Here is a 17,179-nt window from a genome sequence, read left to right as displayed (position 1 = left end):
GTGTATAGATGTACAAGATCAGAGACGCATTTGATCAATCCTCCAGTGAGAAGTTCCCGATCGGGCCACATACATTCCATCACAGAGTGCGCCCACAAACTGCATGCAGTGTCGATCCAGTTCCATTAAATTATTTAATTGTTTTTTATAGCGCCTGGTTGTCATTGGGGGCCACTTCGCTGCGCTAGTCCGTCCTCTTAAACCGGCTCCATTGCTATTGCCTCGCAACGAGTTGGAAGCTGCAGGTACTCTGGAAAAGGAGGAGACTTTAATTTAAGGTTTTATTTTTTTATTTTATTGAGTTTTATATAGCGCGAACTTGACCCGAATCGGATCCTTGTTCCTGCTTGTAGCATTTACAGGAACCAAAGGAGGGAGGAACACAGCAAGGTCGGTAACAAGTCGCAATTGCACTTGAAACATATTATGATGTGTTTTGACAAAGAGCTGCTGGTGATGTAGTCGCTGACTCATTATTTTTATTGGTACACGGAGCACCCCTGAAATGCTGCAGTGTTCGCGTTACCGGAGCACTGCTTTGTTGACAGCTAGTAGACTGATGCCGCTTGGCTTGGTTTAATGAAGATTAACGTGGGGAGTTGGGCGGTAGGAGGAGTCGTGCTCGCAGAGATACATGATGATTAACATCTGTTTCGGTTTGTAGATACTATTGAATGGTAAGTGGCAGAAAGGCGACTTCCAGCACTTTCTTGGCAAAATCTGTGTTGGTAAAAGGGTTCAGCAAGTTTTACCTATGTATTTCCATTTTGTATAGCGCTGCAGCTTTACCTAATGGCGTTAGTGCACTTTTCATATAGAACTGAAAGGTTAAAGTAATATACTGTTGAGATAAAGTGAAAAGAGTTGCAGTGGCAAATGTAACGAATGTAAAACTAATGGGAAGGGCTAAAATAAAAAAAACGAGACGGGAGAGGAGAAGGCAGCAGGGGGAAGGGAGAGAGGAGGGGGCCTGTGCCTGTTTCCCTTGCGTGAGCGAGCAGGAACCATATGTTAATTACAAACACATGGTTTCAAAGCTCGCTCCCGCAAGGGAATTGCCAAACCTGCACGCGTTGCATTCAAAGCAATGCAATGTGTGCACGTTTTTGCCTGAAAAACGGAATCGATTACTAAAGGTGTGCGAGACCTAAAAAGATACGAAAAAAAAATACAAGAAAGCCTTTGCAGGGCATTTGGGGTATTGATCTTTAAACAAGTGGGCTACTAGATGCCACATTCTTGTATCATTGAAAAAAAGTCTGTACAATGAGACTTTCTGGAGTAGGGTGCTTGGTGAGAAATGTGGATCGCTGGGCACAAGTCTGTGTTGCTTAGCAACGTGTTAACTAATAGGCAGACGTCAACATGCTATTTATCAAGTATCCATCAAGGAATCTGTGAGGGCATCATTAAATAGCAGCAAAAGCTCTGATGTTCCTGGACCAGGCTGGAGAACATCTGGTAGTGCATTTGTCTTAGTCTCAATGGAGGACAGCAGGGACGTTAAATCACTATAATACTAAGGGTATCAAAAATACCACCATGTGCCACTGACCCAACAAACATCAGATTCCTAGCCCTTCCTTTGGCTTAACAGCCTCCTTGCTGTGATGGATTTATGGCAAGTAGAAACTGTAGAATGTAAAGGCAGCCCTACGACTCTGATTACATTCTGCTCCTGAAAATGACTTCAGAACCCCTGAAATGAAAGGGAGCAAGGGTAGTGCCCGGAGCACGGAAGAAAGCGATACCACTGGCCGAGCCATATCCATGATTATGTACTAATTTGGCAGTGACCTTCAAAAAAATTAGTTTTAGTGTTAATTTGGAGAAGTAATATTTTTGCTGGAATGGTGTTCTCGAGCCCTAGTCGCCAAACTGAAGAACAGCGACCTACGTGTGGTAACCTTCTCAAAACTTATATTTTTAACGAACGATCACGCGATTTATAGGCTCCATCTCTAAGGATCACCAGTCTTATATTGGCCACTCTCCCAGGCAAATATTTTACTGCCACATGCACTTGCGTTTTGTGGCTACGGCTCACTGCGTGGTTTCCAAGCTAACGCCGTGCTTTATAAAATGAATCAGACATAAGGACGAGGCACGGTAATCCACGCATTGGATTCATTTATACAGCACGCACTGCATTTTCCCCGAAACATTTCAAGTTTTATCTAACGTCTAAAAATACAAATAAAGAACATTCAGGTGTGCTGTATACAATATACATACCCCTTAAATGCACGTCTTTACAAGTCAGCAATCCGGGAAAACACACTGCAGCACTACGAGTTTAATCACGCACGTGTCCCCATGAGAGCACATTAGCACATGTGGCTGCTGACAGTCAAAGCTGTGTATACTGATAACAAACGCACCATCAGAATAAAGTATCCAATTCTCCGTGCACGCGAAGTAAACCTGAAACCCGAGGAGACCTGCTGGAGTCTCCAATACAAAAAAAAAAACAAAAGTGGGGGGGAGTACTGGCCGAGAGCCGTGACGCGCAGCACGATAATTGCTACCATATGGCGCCACTCGCTCCCGCAAGGGAATCGCCAAACGTGCACTCGTTGCCATTCTAAGCAATGCAACGCGTGCACGTTTTTAGGGCAAAAACGGAATAGTTTACATGAGGTCCCCGAGACCTAAAAAAAAAAACAAGTGGGGGAGTGCTGGCCGAGAGCAGGGACGCGCAGCGTTTCCCTTGCGGGAGAGAGTGCGATAATTGCTACCATATAGTGCCGCTCGCTCCCGCAAGGGAATCGCCAAACGTGCACGCGTTGCCATTCTAAGCAATGCAACGTGTGCACGTTTTTAGGAAAAAAACGGAATCGATTACATGAGGTCCCCTCCTATGCATGCGTGCTGCGTAGGCGAGAGCTAAAAACAAAAAAAAACAAGAGGGGGGAGTGCTGGCCGAGAGCAGGGACGCGCAGCGTTTCCCTTGCGGGAGCCAGCGCGATAATTGCTACCATATGGCGCCGTTCGCTCCCGCAAGGGAATCGCCAAACGTGCACGTGTTGCCATTCTAAGCAATGCAAAGCGTGCATGTTTTTAGGAAAAAAACGGAATCGATTACATGAGGTCCCCTCCTATGCATGCGTGCTGCGTAGGCGAGAGCTAAAAACAAAAAAAAACAAGAGGGGGGAGTGCTGGCCGAGAGCAGGGACGCGCAGCGTTTCCCTTGCGGGAGCCAGCGCGATAATTGCTACCATATGGCGCCGTTCGCTCCCGCAAGGGAATCGCCAAACATGCACGTGTTGCCATTCTAAGCAATGCAAAGCGTGCATGTTTTTAGGGCAAAAACTGAATCGATTACATGAGGTCACCTCCTATGCAGCGCATGCGCGCTGCGTAGGCGAAACCTAAAAAGGACAGATTTATAAATATCAGTTAATCAAAAGGCAGTAGCAGAGATTAAAATAGAGCCTCTTATATTCACTTATATTTAAAAACTTGCCCAACGCTTAACTTACAACCACACTTTTGGTGTATTCATCAGTGGATTCTGGATACATACAACACCATCAGACATTCCCTCACAATATAGATTTTGTTGGTTGAAACAGAAATAGAGGTGTGCAAATACAATATGTACTCCTTCCAAAATTTATTTATGAGTCACAAAAAAAAAAAAACAGCATATGGGATAAAATCCCTTATTTGCATCCTACTCCCTCAACTTCTCCATTACAGCCCCCCTCTTCCCCATGCCCACCCCTCAAAAAATCTTTAGGTATAGGAGCATCTAGGATGAGGCTCGAACCGGAAAAATCAGTCCAAATAGTTAGTATCCATGGCTCTCTTCCCACAGCACCTAAGAGTTGGATTCCCATCTCAGAAGGGGTGATGGAACACTGATTTAATGGTGAAGGACAGAGTAGGAAATGTACAAGTTCCTCTACTTGCTCCAAGCCAATTCAGCCACTGCTTGTTCGTGATGCATGAACAATGATGACGGTACCATTACTAAAAGTGTGAGGCCAATATCAACACGCAGTGAAACAGGGATTGCCAGTTCAATTGCAGCTAATGTCGACTAAGACTTATTTTAAGGCAAAGGAGAACTTGCCTCAAATTCTATGGCTCAATGTGTGAAAGCGATATGCAAAGAACACTGGAATCAGAGCAATCAAGGACCACATCTTCATGTTAAAATTAACATCTGCCCAAACAATTCAAGTTCCTGACAACTGATTTGGCATATTTGGCTGCTTTCCCTAACCCCAGACGTCTCTCAACCACCCCACTCACAGGTAGCATCAGGATTTTTTTTCCATTTAAAACAAAAATAAACAATTCAATGTATATATATTACACATTTATAAAAAAAATATTCATTGCATCTTACAAGGTTTAGAAACGCATTGGTTTTTCTCGTCTCAATGTTTTTTAAATACTAGTCTGTAAAAATGTACATTTGCATTGATTGGAAATACAATAAAAGAAAAAGTCTCCACAGAACCTGCATCTCCATCAGATTCCGTTTGTGCTGCTGGCACCCAAAACACCGTCAACACAAGTTTCGTTTCCAGTTTTTTTTGTTATTTTTTTATGGTTTTATATAAAACTAGTTCAGTTTTTACAGAAATAATTATTTGTACACAAAAAGTGAATTTCCTAACTGCCTGATCTGATCCCTTACAATCTGCATGTGTACAGGAAGAATGATGTTCATCTTTCTGCTCAAGATCTGCTCAGTGAGCCTCTGCAATGCGGACAGAAGCACAAGAGAGTAAGGGGGTGGGGAACGCGTAGCATGGTAGGATCGATATTCCCAGTAGGATCCGATTTGAAAAGAAATCAGACAGTTCTGTCCATCCACATCGAGATTTCAGCTAGTCCAAACCAGCAGAGGCAGTATGCTAATTTTCCAGGACGGGGTTCAGGCTTTCATTTTGCAAGGCCGCTCATCAGATTGACAGCTGCAGTGCCTTCTGTGGACACACTTCATTATTCATTCAATGCCAAGATGATGTCATCTTCCAGGTCTGAGTTGTCTGAACTGTCTGCTAGAGTGAGGGAACAAATGAAATAACGTTAGTGGTCAAAACTTGTTCTTGTGGCAAACTTCTGACAGGTAAGGGTTACTTTTATTTCTTCTACAGTGCATTATCTTTCCCTCCTCTTCTACCTCCTTCCCAGCCTTTGTACCCCACTACCCACATACAAGCAGGATATTGCCACCACCAGGTCCGATTTAGATGCGAAATTGAGAAGGTTACCTTTCTTGTAACTGGAAGGCTCATTCTCAATTTGTGGGTACTCCTGACATTTAACAGCACAAACATAAAATGCTTCACCAGCTGTTTAGTAGAGTTTTGGCGTGCCATTACTGCTTTTTAAGTGTGTTTACCTCATGCACAAGGTTGTAATGCCTGTACCAATTCTTGGCCTTACTAGTCATTTGAAGTATGTTTTCTGGTCAATGGAAGAGAGTAGGCAAGAGGGAGTTGATACTGGAAAAGTCAACGGACAAAGAGTAACAGAATTACCATAAATGTATGTGGCTCTTAAATGTGGGTAGATTCCACAGAATCTGAGAATGAAAGATGATAGAAATCACATCATGCAAACCTTAGCAAACAGGTTTCTGTGAACCTACTAGACAAACTTTGCACAACTACGTGAGGAAACCGTAAGAATGTTGACAGGACTACTAAGATCCTTGAGGAGAAGTCCTTGTGTTGAAAAGACACCTTCTCAGGAAGCTCCGTGATGGTAGTGAGTACTGAAGCACTCTTCCTTTGCTATGGAGAGATCATCTCACTCTTTCGGGGGGAGGGTGTGGTCTCGTTGTAGAAGGTGGTGTAGATACGAGGCATGGCTTTAGCCTCGGGATTAATGCATATCCTATCTTGCTGAAATTCTTGAAAATTCTCAGAATCTGAATCGTGAGGGGAAAGATGCATAGGGAAGTTTCCGTCCTGTCCATTATCTGGCCGCCCCGGTCCCTGAGCCATCAAGAAAGATAACCTTGTACTTAAAGTTTTGGTAGTTCTCAAAAGGCTTTTGGAATGTCAACTACATCTTTCAAAGATGGGGGTCAAAAACCCTGCGAAGGATTGCCCACTCATTTCGCAAGACACCTGCTTAACATTGTAGGTGAAGCAGAACATACTCATCCTTCTGCCAAAGAGCTTCAACAAACCGGCAGACCTGTGGGGAGTCGGTTTCCCCTTTGATTTTGGATGTAAAAAGTCACTGGGACAATCAAACTGTCTTTGCCTTGTTGGTCATGAAGTGATCCACTTCAATTCTGATTCCCATTACCGCTTCAGGAGTAGGCCTGGGCGAAAATTTCGTTCCGTTCGCGGAAATTGCGATAATTTGACATTTTCGCGTTCCGCGGAGAGCGCGAAAATGTCAAAATTTCCGGTTTCCGCAGCTTGGCGATAATTTGTTTCTTGCTCGCGCTGTAAATTAATACATTCTCGCGCGCGATAGCCTTACCTGAATCCCTGCGTTCGCCGACAAGTTTTATTGATCCGGTCGCGTTCTCCATGAGATGTTGTATTGTTTTTAGCCATTTGCGCTGTCTCGCGACAGTTCGCGCCCGCAGTGACGTCATGCGTCACGCGATCACGTCTTTCTTCTCGCGATCATGCACCGCGAGACAACTCAAAACAAGATGGCCGCGCCCGCAAGCAACCACATGGGTAAGTTGGCGACCCGCAACCATGCAGAAAATCTCGCGAACATGCCGGAAAAAAACTTCCGCATCTTCGCGATATTTCCGCTTGTTTGCGATAATTTTAAACATTTTCGCGATAATTTGCGAAAGTTAATTTCGCAAATTCCGCCCACCCCTATTCAGGAGGAAAGAAAGCCTCTGAACAAGCCGGAGTTTAAAACTGCCACAATGAACTGAAACTTTCTGTAGGGAATCAGAAAAGTTTTTGGATCATTTAATGAGAACTTCCATTTGTAGATGATGGATTGGCGTGTCAGAGCTAAAATGGTCTGTGGTAGAACAAGGGAGCCATCTAGGCATCGGTAGCCATGAAATTTCCACTGATGCAGAAAGCCCACAACAGGATCTTAGTGAAGATATGAGGCACTGAGACCAAAAAGCATTCTTTACTAGTAGGATTAGTTTACTATCGTGAACCAGAGGTATGTCCTGTGTTCCTTCAATGATAAGGCACTTAAAATTGGCATCCTAAAGGTTCTATGAACAAAATTAGTCATGTCCCTTGACTGTTGACAGCCCAAGATATCATCAAGATGGGACAATGCCGTGTTAGCTTTCCTAACAAGCAAATAGTAGGAGTAGTATCCATGTCCTCTTTCTGGGGGTTAGACGGCTGGAGTTTTCTGGAGAAGAGCCTTTCCACCGTTTGGAAAAGTTGACAGATTGCTGCAAAATGTTGCAGAGGTGGACGGAAGGCTTGTCAATTGTAGAGCATAGCTCTTCTTCACCACATAGAGGTCTGTTTATCTGGTTCCAGTGGTGGTTATTGGAGGAAAAACCTATTTCCCTTTGGCATGTAGTGGACTACCTGAGATGGTGACTAGGAGGGCGGCTGGCCAACAAAAATGTCACTAGGAATTCTCAGCTCTCTGTTGAGGCAGTTGATTGGACTAGTTCTTTCCCTTTATGGGTCTTCTCTTTGCCTCTGTCCTTCCCAAGGTAGAAAAGGGTACACCTTGGGGATTGGACCGAATGAACTCCAGAGCTCTAAAATACCGTAAGGCCTTTGCAGGATGGAAAAGAGGATGCCATTTGCTGGGTGCCACTTGGATGGCACTCAGGGATTTGGTCTGAGTGCAGCTGTTTAGTACTGCTAGAAGACCTCATCAGTCATTAAATCAAACAAGTTCATACCACTGCATAAGAGGCTGGATTTCTGGCCTTCAGAACCAGGATGACTGCTGTATAGACATTGTGGTGTTTATGGTTAAATGACACTCCTGGACACTGTATGTTTCTGTTGTGCAGTTTTGGTGCCTAGAAGAACAAGTTACTTACCTTTGGTAACTATGTATCTGTAAGAGACATTAGTAGTTATAGATTCCTTATCTTAGAATTACCCCCAGGCGTCAGACTGGATCCAGATAATATTTTTCTTAGCAGAACCCCTGCGCGTCAGGTAGGTGATGTCGGTCGACTTAACGTTCGTTGTCGGAGTCATGGTCACCGGGATGACATCGCTGTGTCTATTTAGATGCCGCCCCTGCGCGCTGTCAGTCCTAACACGACTTTCCACGCCAGAAGCCCAGAGCCGCGCAAGACACTGACCACTGGTGCACATAACTAGGGCCCAGTAAGGGAGTCCCTATCCCTAAAAGTCAGTTCGCAGAACGGGGAGGATGGGTGGGGCACTAAGAAATCTATAACTACTAATGTCTCTTACTGATACATCGTTACCGAAGGTAAGTAACTTGTTCATCTGAAAGAGACCCTAGTTAGGGATTGATTATCTTAGAATAGATACCCCAGCAATGCCAACCCCGGAGGTGAGTCTGGGAACTAAGTTCACACCAGGAAGTCCTGGAGAACAGAACGGCCAAAAACGCCGTCTCTCCGGACTTGGCTGTCCAGGCAGTAATGCTTGGTGAACGTGTGCAAGGATGCCCACGTGGCTGCCTGCCACGTCCCAAAGCAGTAGTGGCTGCTGTTGCCCTTGTAGAGTGGGCGTGCAGTCCCACTGGAGGTTCCTTTTTAGCCAAAGAATAACAGATCTTGATACATAAGGCAAACCATTGAGAGATGGTACGTTTGTGTACTGCCCGACCTTCCTCAGCGCACACATAACCCACAAAGAGTTGATCGTCCACCCGGAAGTCTTTTGTGCGGTCAAGGTAAAAGGACAGCTCGCGCTTTGGGTCCAGATGGTGGAGTGCGCGGAGGCAGGAAGAAGGTGGGCAATGTGATGGTCTGACCTATGTGGAAGGAAGTGATCACTTTGGGCAAAGATAAAGCTTGAAGCTCACTCACATTGTAAGCAGAAGTGATGGCAAGCAAGAAAGCAGTCTTCAAAGTGAAGAGACGAAGAGGATAATTATGCAGTGGCTCAAAGGAAGCACACATAAGATAAGTGAGCACAAGATTCAACTCCCACTGGGGCATTACAAAAGGAGAAGGAGGAAAGAGATGAGTAATGCCCTTCAGGAATCTGTTAACAATTGGAGACTTGAAAAGAGAAGGCTGATCAGGAAGGCGAAGAAAGGCTGAAATGGCCGAAAGATAGCCCTTAAGAGTGCCCAGAGCAGAGCCCTGCTGGGGCAAGGAAAGAATGAAGAAGAGAACCTCTGAAAGAGGGGCAGAAAGGGGATTGTGAGCCACCACTGTAACTGACTTGCAGTCCCTTACGAAATCTGAATGACATCGGAAAGATTCTCCTGATGCTGCGCCCACTTTAACTTCAGGTTCCACTGCAGAGCTTGCATATGCCATCTGGCATGATCAACCAGCAGGAGGCCATGAGGCCCAGCAGCCTCAGATTCATTCTCACGGAAATCTGGGACAGAGGCTGAAACATCGGTATAATAGCCCGAATATCCCGGACTAGCTGCTGGGAAGGATAGATCCAAAACTGTGCTGTGTCCAGAACCGCTCAGATGAAAAGGAACTTCTGAGTGGGAATCAGGTGTGACTTCAGCACGTTGGTAGTGAACCACAGCAAATGCAGGGGGTACCCCATTGTCTGGTGGAGGTGGGAAACGACCGCCTGGGGCAAGCCTGCCTTCAGCAGCCAGTCATCAAGATAGGGGAAGACTGGAACCCCTGATCTGTGCAGGTGAGCAGCGAACACCGCCATCACTTTCGTGAATACCCGAGGGGTGCTGGTAAGGCCAAAAGGGAGCATAGCGAACTGAAAATGTTCATGGCCTACCGTGAACCGTAGGTAACGCCGATGGACAGGCAAGACGGGGATGTGAAAGTAAGCGTCCTGCAAGTCCAATGCTACCATATAGTCTCCAGGGTCGAGGGCAGACAAGACCTGAGCCAAAGTTATCATATTGAACTTCTCCTTCCAGAGGATGCGTTTGACATCCCTGAGGTCTAAGATAGGACACAGGCCTCTGTCCTTCCTGGACACCAGGAAGTAGTGGGAGAAGCAACCACGACCTACTTCTGGCACACGGACGACTTTCTATAGCTCCCTTGGCCAAGAGAGCCGTAACTTTTGGGTGGAAAAGGGCCAAATGATCCTCCGACATGCAATAGAGTGTAGGTGGCATGAAGGAAGTAGCCCCTTCAGAATATCTGCAAGACCCACCTGTACGACGTGATGTTGCGCCAGTGGGGGAGGGGATGGCAGATCCTGTGGTGGACTGGTCCGCTCGCTGGCCCCTAGACCCACAACGTTGGATCCCGTGTCCTCGGCTGGGTAGCTTGCGCAGGGCTGTGGCTCTGGGTGGAACGTGGTGGGGCACCCCTTCCGTAGCCACGAAAGGGGCGAGAGGTGGCAGTGAGGCCCAAGGATCTGGCCGTAGCCACAGAATCCTTGAAACGCTTGAGCGTGTTGTCCGCCTTTTCGCCAAATCCTGCCCCTGTGGTGGGCTAGGACCAAGTGCCCAGAAGGATGTCAGTGAGGGCCTCATTGAAAGGCAGTAGGGGCTTCGAAGAGGCCGCTGCCGGCTGAAGCACCTCAGTCAGGAGGTTAGTCCTGACTGCCACCGTAGGAAGCTCAAGGCCCAAGGCCTCAGCAGCCATACGCAACACCACAGTGTAGGAGGTCCCCTTCTCCGTAGCCACGGTAGGGATAGAAAGCATACCAAGGTCTGGTGAGGTATACAGATCACTGGCCTCACCAAACTTCTTTCCCCAGTCCAGCTCCTCTAGTTGGTCTGCTAGAGGGTCATCAGTCCCCTCCCAGTCCTCCTTACCCTCCTCTGAATGGCAGTCAGGGCAGTAAGGAACGCCAGGAAAGAACAGTGGTACAAAAGTACCAGTCGAAGCCGGTCCGCCTCCGTGTCCAAGCCAGGGGGTGATGCTGGGATCGATGCAGGAGGGGGGGGGGCGCAACCGGCAAGAAGGTACCGTGAGGTCAACCAGCACCCATCCAGATCCAGGCCTGGATCCTGGGGGGCCATCCAGCGCCAGAGCCGAAGCAGCCGGCCTCGAAAGCCCAGGGCCCCCAGCCGAGTCTGCGGGGCCCAAAGGCGCGTCAACTGAGTTGGGCTGCCCAAAGATGCTATGCAGCGCTTCGTATAAAGCTCGAAGCTGTGCGGGGGAAGCTACGGCTCCCGGAAAGGGAGGGAAGCACACAGTCATCCCAGAAGCGGAGTGCGGAGTCAGAGAGCAAGGACGGAGGGGGGAGAAGGTGAAGAGCAACAATGCTTCTTTGCCTTCTTCTTGTGCTTCGACTTACCTGAGGAGTGTGAATACTTCAACTACGAGTGGTGATGACTCAGCGACTAGTCCTGCGACCTCGAGCGGCGCAGAGCTGATTGACTGCCGGGCCTCCAGAAGCTTTCGGGACCGCTCCCGCAAATACTTCGGGTTCATGGCCCAACAGTTGAAGCAAGACTTCGGGTCGTGGTCGCGCTCCAGGCACCAGAGGCACATGAGGTGTGGATTCGTGACCGACATCTGCTTGTGACAGGAGTCACAAGGCTTGAAGCCAGTCCATTGACGGGACATCCCTACATGCATGAGGCGTCTAAGGACTCGAAAAAATGCTGACAAAGTCGAAAAAGTTTAGTTAAAAAGTGACTAAGGGGCACGCTCTCTCTCTGGATCGGACCTGGCTGGTGAAGAATTGACGTCAGCGCGCAAGGACAGCATCTAAGTAGACACTGTGATGTCACCTCGGCGACCACGACGCCGAATGCAGAGTCGACCGACGCGCAGGGGTACTGCTAAGAAACAATTTCTCCAGATCTAGTCTGACACCTGGCGGTAATTATAAGGTAAAGAATCTATAACTACAGTCTCTTTCAGATACTGGCCATAGCCTGAGATCAGGGATCCATGGCGGACAAATTATGCCAGAGATACAGAATGCAGCCAGCGATGAAAGCACTAACACTGGTATTCCAAAGGAAAATGCGGTCAACTGGACAAAGAGCCCAGGGGAAGATCTGCCTATAATGCTTCTCAATGCTAGCCACGTGCTGCTCAGGTAGCGAGATATTTTTCTTCCCAACAGCCACCTGCCCAGCACGTAAGTCATGCTCAACCGCAGTTGAAAAGAAATCAGGAGAGCAGTCTGTGCCAGACTCGAACTGCTAAAGGCATGTCCAAAAGGAGGAGCTGAGCTAGACTCCCCTGTGCTTGTTTTCAAAGTCACTAGAGCAGGAGGAGGCTGTGATCTTGCAACTAGGTGCTTCATCTTTCCCAAGGTTACATATAGCACGTGAGTAGGGCCTTAGACCTACATAAAGGATGGCCTTCGTGAGATGCATTGCTAATTTCCCGGCATGAAAGGTGTTTAGAAAAGCCACCAGTGGTAAAGACCCTATACTTACCTCCTAACACTTTCTCCTGGTGAAAAAACACCAAGAGCTTTTCGGGATTAGTCTACTGACCATGCATGCAACCCTACTAGTTCTGGAGGCAACTTGCATGACTGGGAGTGCACGGAGCAAAGGCCTACACGGGGTGACTGCTTCCCACATAACAAGACTCAGGGCATGTGGGTCAGCAGCTAGAAGTAACAGAGAAGGAATGACATGAATTACAGTCAGATTACTAAGCAATAAACTACCCAATTTAAGGGAAGGAAGAGGAAGGTAAATACATCAAGAAAAAAAGACAATAAAAGAAAATGAGTGTTGGCTCCATTATCTATGATCCGAGGGTGAGAGGATTTTATTCTGAGCCACAGAGTAAAGTGGAAGAAGGGTACTGGCGAGGGCACGAATAAGTGCACAGATGGGACCGTGTTGCATTCGACTTGCCCATGCCTTTGCGATATCGTTGAAGTAGTTTCTGAACTTGCTAAAAGGTGGCCAAATGCACGTAAACTGAGAACAGAAGAGGCAGGTGTAAAACAGATTTATCTGCATGGAGTGTAGCATTCGCCTCATCTCCGAGTCTCCCGGTGGCTGTCATCATTAGATATCCCCAAACCGACTTCTTTGAACATTCGGAAATGACGCAATATGTACAGCAATACATTTAGGAATGACCAACAGAGGTTAAGCACTGCCTACGCTCATTTTCACATTAGTCATTAAACTGGTGTCAGGCAAAACATTCACAACATAGTTGCACATCTTCAGCCTCACGTTGGTGAACCATCAGATTACCCATAACACTGCTGGGTTCAGTCAGGTTCATTATTCCATCCAAGGCATATTATGCTGCCACAACTCCAGAGTCCCTGACTCAAACATACGCACATTAGGTGTCCATAGTACTTTTAAAAAAAACGCGTATAGCTGCCTTTGCTCTCATCTCTGAGGCCCCCACAAATCCTTTACCGAGGGGCAGAGAACGATTTCTAGCACTCCTGATCATTTTAGGGATAGTTGAATGAGTTACTTCTCTTCGATAACGCTTGTTCTGGTAGATATCTTATTTAACTACAGTTTCCTTAACTTCCGGATTACCCCAGAGTCAGATTGGATTCAGATTTTTTTCGAGCAATTGCTCCCATGCGTCCGTACATGGCGTCATTGGACTCTGCAGAGGGCTGTACCACCTCTGAAAGTGAAGGCGTAGATCTTGCACACAGGCACCACCGCGGCACCCTGATGTCAGTTCATCTTGAACATTTTTCACGTCCTCAGACTATGATAAAAACGTGATACATGGGAGGAGACAGGGTGCCACTGGGACTTTCTTAACAGTTGGTAGTCCTCTGCAAAGAACGGGCAGTAGGGACGTTGCAGAGGATTCTGCAGCTGTATATCATAGAAGATAAGTAAGTAATTTATTATGCTTGATTGATTAAAACCATTGCATGCACATAACATATAAATAGCTTGATACAAACAGATTACAATTTGTTAAAAGGTCCTTTTTTTCTGTAAACTGAAGTTGATGTGATTAAAATAACCCACAGAAAAACATGTCTGATCTCAGGTATTTCTAACCATCAGCTGTTTTAGAGTTCTTGTTTCTTTATTATTTTGATTTGCGCAGATTTCCTTTGTACAAAGTTACCTATTTTAAAAGATCCTGAGATCAGGTTTCCGTCCTAGCAATCCTGCACCGTCAATTCTTATGTTTTATCTTGTTACTCGACTCCCTTTGCTCCGCCGTGTATACTTTTTATATGCAGCCGCTTCTCTACAATATTAAGGAATTTTGTGAATCGGCAAATCAGTTGCGTGGAATCAGATTTGTAGCAGGCCAGCGCCACCTGTCTGCAGGTGTGGATGCTTGCTCGATTGTAGAGGGGACGAAGTAGTGAACGTCTTTTTAGGTCTCGCCTGGCGAACGCAGCGCGAAGCGCCGCTGTCCGCCAGCGAGATCTATTGTTGCTGACTTGCCTCGGAAGTGTGACAGGAGATGGGCACGCGCAGGCTCTCGGCGGATTGGAGCCTGTGTACGCGCACGTGAACACGCGCGATGTGCACATCTCCTGTCCCCTTCCGTCCTCACCAGCCTCATGTAATCTTTTTTTTAAAATGCGCACGCGCGCTCCAAGCGTGGAGCGCTATAAATGTACAACATGCAATTTCTTTATTTTTTTTAAATGCACACGGGCGCTCCAAGCGCGGCGCGCTTTAAACGTACAGCATGCCCCACTTACCAGCTCTTATGGGGACTCCGGCTGGTCTCGTGTCTTCAGCGGCTCACTGCAGCACCACGCGGGGCTCCGTCTTACTCACAGGAGCCCCTCCTGAAATCCTGTTTTGGCCGCACCATGCGGCGTTCACTAAGGCGGGGTGGGCTCCCGCCGGACTTCTGCTTTTCTTTTTTTGCCTTGGCGGCCCCCTCCCTTGGCTGCACGATGCAGCACTCATTAAAGTACGGCGGCTTTTGAAGTCCGCAAGCGCCGCCGCCACTGGGCATGAGCCGCAGTCGCAGAACACGCAAAAGTTCCAGTTACATTGCATGCGCGGGCAGCCCTCGCCCTCCCAGGTCTCCTCCCCGGCCTGGATGTGGAGCTGCTTTCTGGCGGAAGAAGCTCGTTTTCGTGAGCCTCGGCATCACGGTTCAGCAGGGAATAAAAGCACAGCTGACTTCTCCCATCTCCAGAAATGCCACTACAGTTCGCTCGAAGATGTCAACATGTCTTAGGTGGCCAGGCTGCCTGGCAGTGCTTGACATCAGAGGTTACAGGCGCAGAAAACGAGTTTATGTTCCACTTGTGGGTTTCAGCGCATCCGGAGGCTTCCTGGCTGGACATGGCAGGCACATCCCTCCTCGCGAGCCTGTATGTACACTTCTTTTCCACATAAAGCCATTTCCAGCTGACGAGTCAAGATAGCCTATCAGGAAAATTGTCTGTGATAGTTGTACAGCCGGGGGCAACGTGGGGTCAGAGCGTCACACGCGCATTCTTTGCAGAAGAAAGGCTGCAAAACATTGCTCTGTAAGCGCAGTTATCCTGATTTATGATCCTGCAAGATGGCTGAGTGAGCTGAACTCTATGTACGGACAGCTGCTCTGTGGTCCAAAGGTCACCAGCCGAATCCTGGTAAGGCCAACTCATCCTTCCGAAGTCGGTAAACAGGGCGCCAGTAAAATTGATGTAAGTAACAGCGCTGTTTCCAATGGCGGATGTGCTATATGGAACACTTTATTGAAGAAAAATATATCTATATCTGTATACAACCACAAGAAAAATAAAATGATAAGAACAATGTTGTTATTTTATTTTTCATTATTGGCTATGTAAAGCAGGTGCAGGCGGGGCTGCGCTTCCAGCAGAGCAGGGGGCGGAGTGGTGGCACCCTCCTAAGTGCACATGAGGATTTGGTCAGCCGTCTTAGGTCGGCCAAACCCTCATGCGCACTTGTCATGTTCTCCACCGGGCTGTGTTGTACAGCCCGATGGAGAACATGCCCAGCCTCATATAGCCTCAAGTTTTAGGTCTCGCATTATTAAAGTTTGAGCTATTGGTGTTGCATTATTTAGCAATGCCAATGGCTCAAACTTTAATAATGCGAGACCTATTGCATTACAAATGCTTGTTTTCCCTAAGCTTGGGCAAATGCAGATTAAGTGGACAAGATCTTCTGGTCCTTAGCACGGAAGGGTTAACTGGCATCTGGTGCCCTGCGCTGCATTTCTACACACTCTGCCAGTAACCCACCTGGCCTACAAATCCAAACACGATATATAAAGTGGGGAGCTTGAAACTACTATAGTCAGACTGGATCCGGAAAGTTTTTTCGTCAGCAGTACTTCCGTACATCTGAAGGTGGCGTCGGTCGGCTCTGCGTCTGTCGTTGGCGTCGTGGTCGCCAGTATGACGTCGCGGTAGCTACTTTGACGCCGCCCTCGTGCGCTGATGTCAGTTCTGTACACGACTTTCCGCGCCAGAAACACAGACCCATGCAAGACGCTGACCACTGGTGCACAAAACTAGGGCCCTGAAAGGATGTCCTTAACCCTAGAAATCAGTTCACAGAACGGGGAGGATAGGTGGGGCGGTAAGGAATCTATAACTAACCAATGTTTCTTACAGATATATTGTTACCGAAGGTAAGTAACTTGTTTATCTGGAAGAAACAGTTATAGATTCCTTACCTTAGAATAGATACCCCAGCAATACCAACACCGGAGGTGGGTCTGCAAACCAAGTTCACAAAAGAAAGTCCTGGAGAACAGAAGCCGTCTCTCCAGACTCTGCTGTCCAGGCAGTAGTGTTTGGTAAAAGTGTGCAGCGATGCCCACGTAGCTGCCTAACAGATGTCATTCAGAGGGACTCCTCATCCCAAAGCAGTAGTGGCTGCTGTCGACCTAGTGGAATGGGCGCGTAGCCCCACTGGCGGCTCCTTTTCAGGAAGAGAAAGCAGGCTTTAATACACAAAACGACCCATCTAAAGATGTTTCGCTTGTGTACGGCCTAAACTTTCTTGGCGCCCCCGTAGCCAACAAAGAGTTGGTCATACACCCGGAACTGTTTGGTGCGATCCAGATAGAAGGAAAGCGCACGTTTTGGGTCCAGATGGTGGAGCCTCTCTTGATCTTTAGAATGATGTGAAGGTGGGCAAAGTGATGGTTTGCCCGATGTTAAAGGAGGTGATCACTTGGGGAAGAAAGGATGGACGAATTTTAGGACGATTTTGTCCGGATGTACAGCCAGAAAAGGAGGCTTGG

The 17,179-nt window shown here is 47.4% G+C and overlaps 1 protein-coding gene across 6 annotated transcripts in view; it reads right to left on the bottom strand.

Moving 5' to 3' along the window:
- Positions 1 to 3,601: 3,601 nt before the first annotated feature.
- DCAF1 (DDB1 and CUL4 associated factor 1) overlaps positions 3,602 to 17,179 on the bottom strand; it is an 814,171-nt gene continuing 800,593 nt past the window's right edge. For 4 of the 6 annotated variants that reach the window (XM_085625108.1, XM_085625107.1, XM_085625111.1 and 1 more), the window contains exon 24: positions 3,602 to 5,018. In XM_085625108.1, the coding sequence (XP_085481234.1) occupies positions 4,960 to 5,018 (59 nt within the window). In that variant the 3' untranslated portion in view covers positions 3,602 to 4,959. The remainder of the gene's footprint in view (positions 5,019 to 17,179) is intronic. The other 2 variants (XM_085625110.1, XM_085625112.1) reach the window with 2 other exon arrangements.

The sequence above is a fragment of the Triturus cristatus genome, chromosome 9 (genome assembly GCF_964204655.1).
Source record: "Triturus cristatus chromosome 9, aTriCri1.1, whole genome shotgun sequence".
Lineage (NCBI taxonomy): Eukaryota > Metazoa > Chordata > Amphibia > Caudata > Salamandridae > Triturus > Triturus cristatus.
The sequence above is the reverse complement of the archived record's forward strand: the minus strand, read 5'-3'. Positions and strand labels throughout refer to the sequence as shown.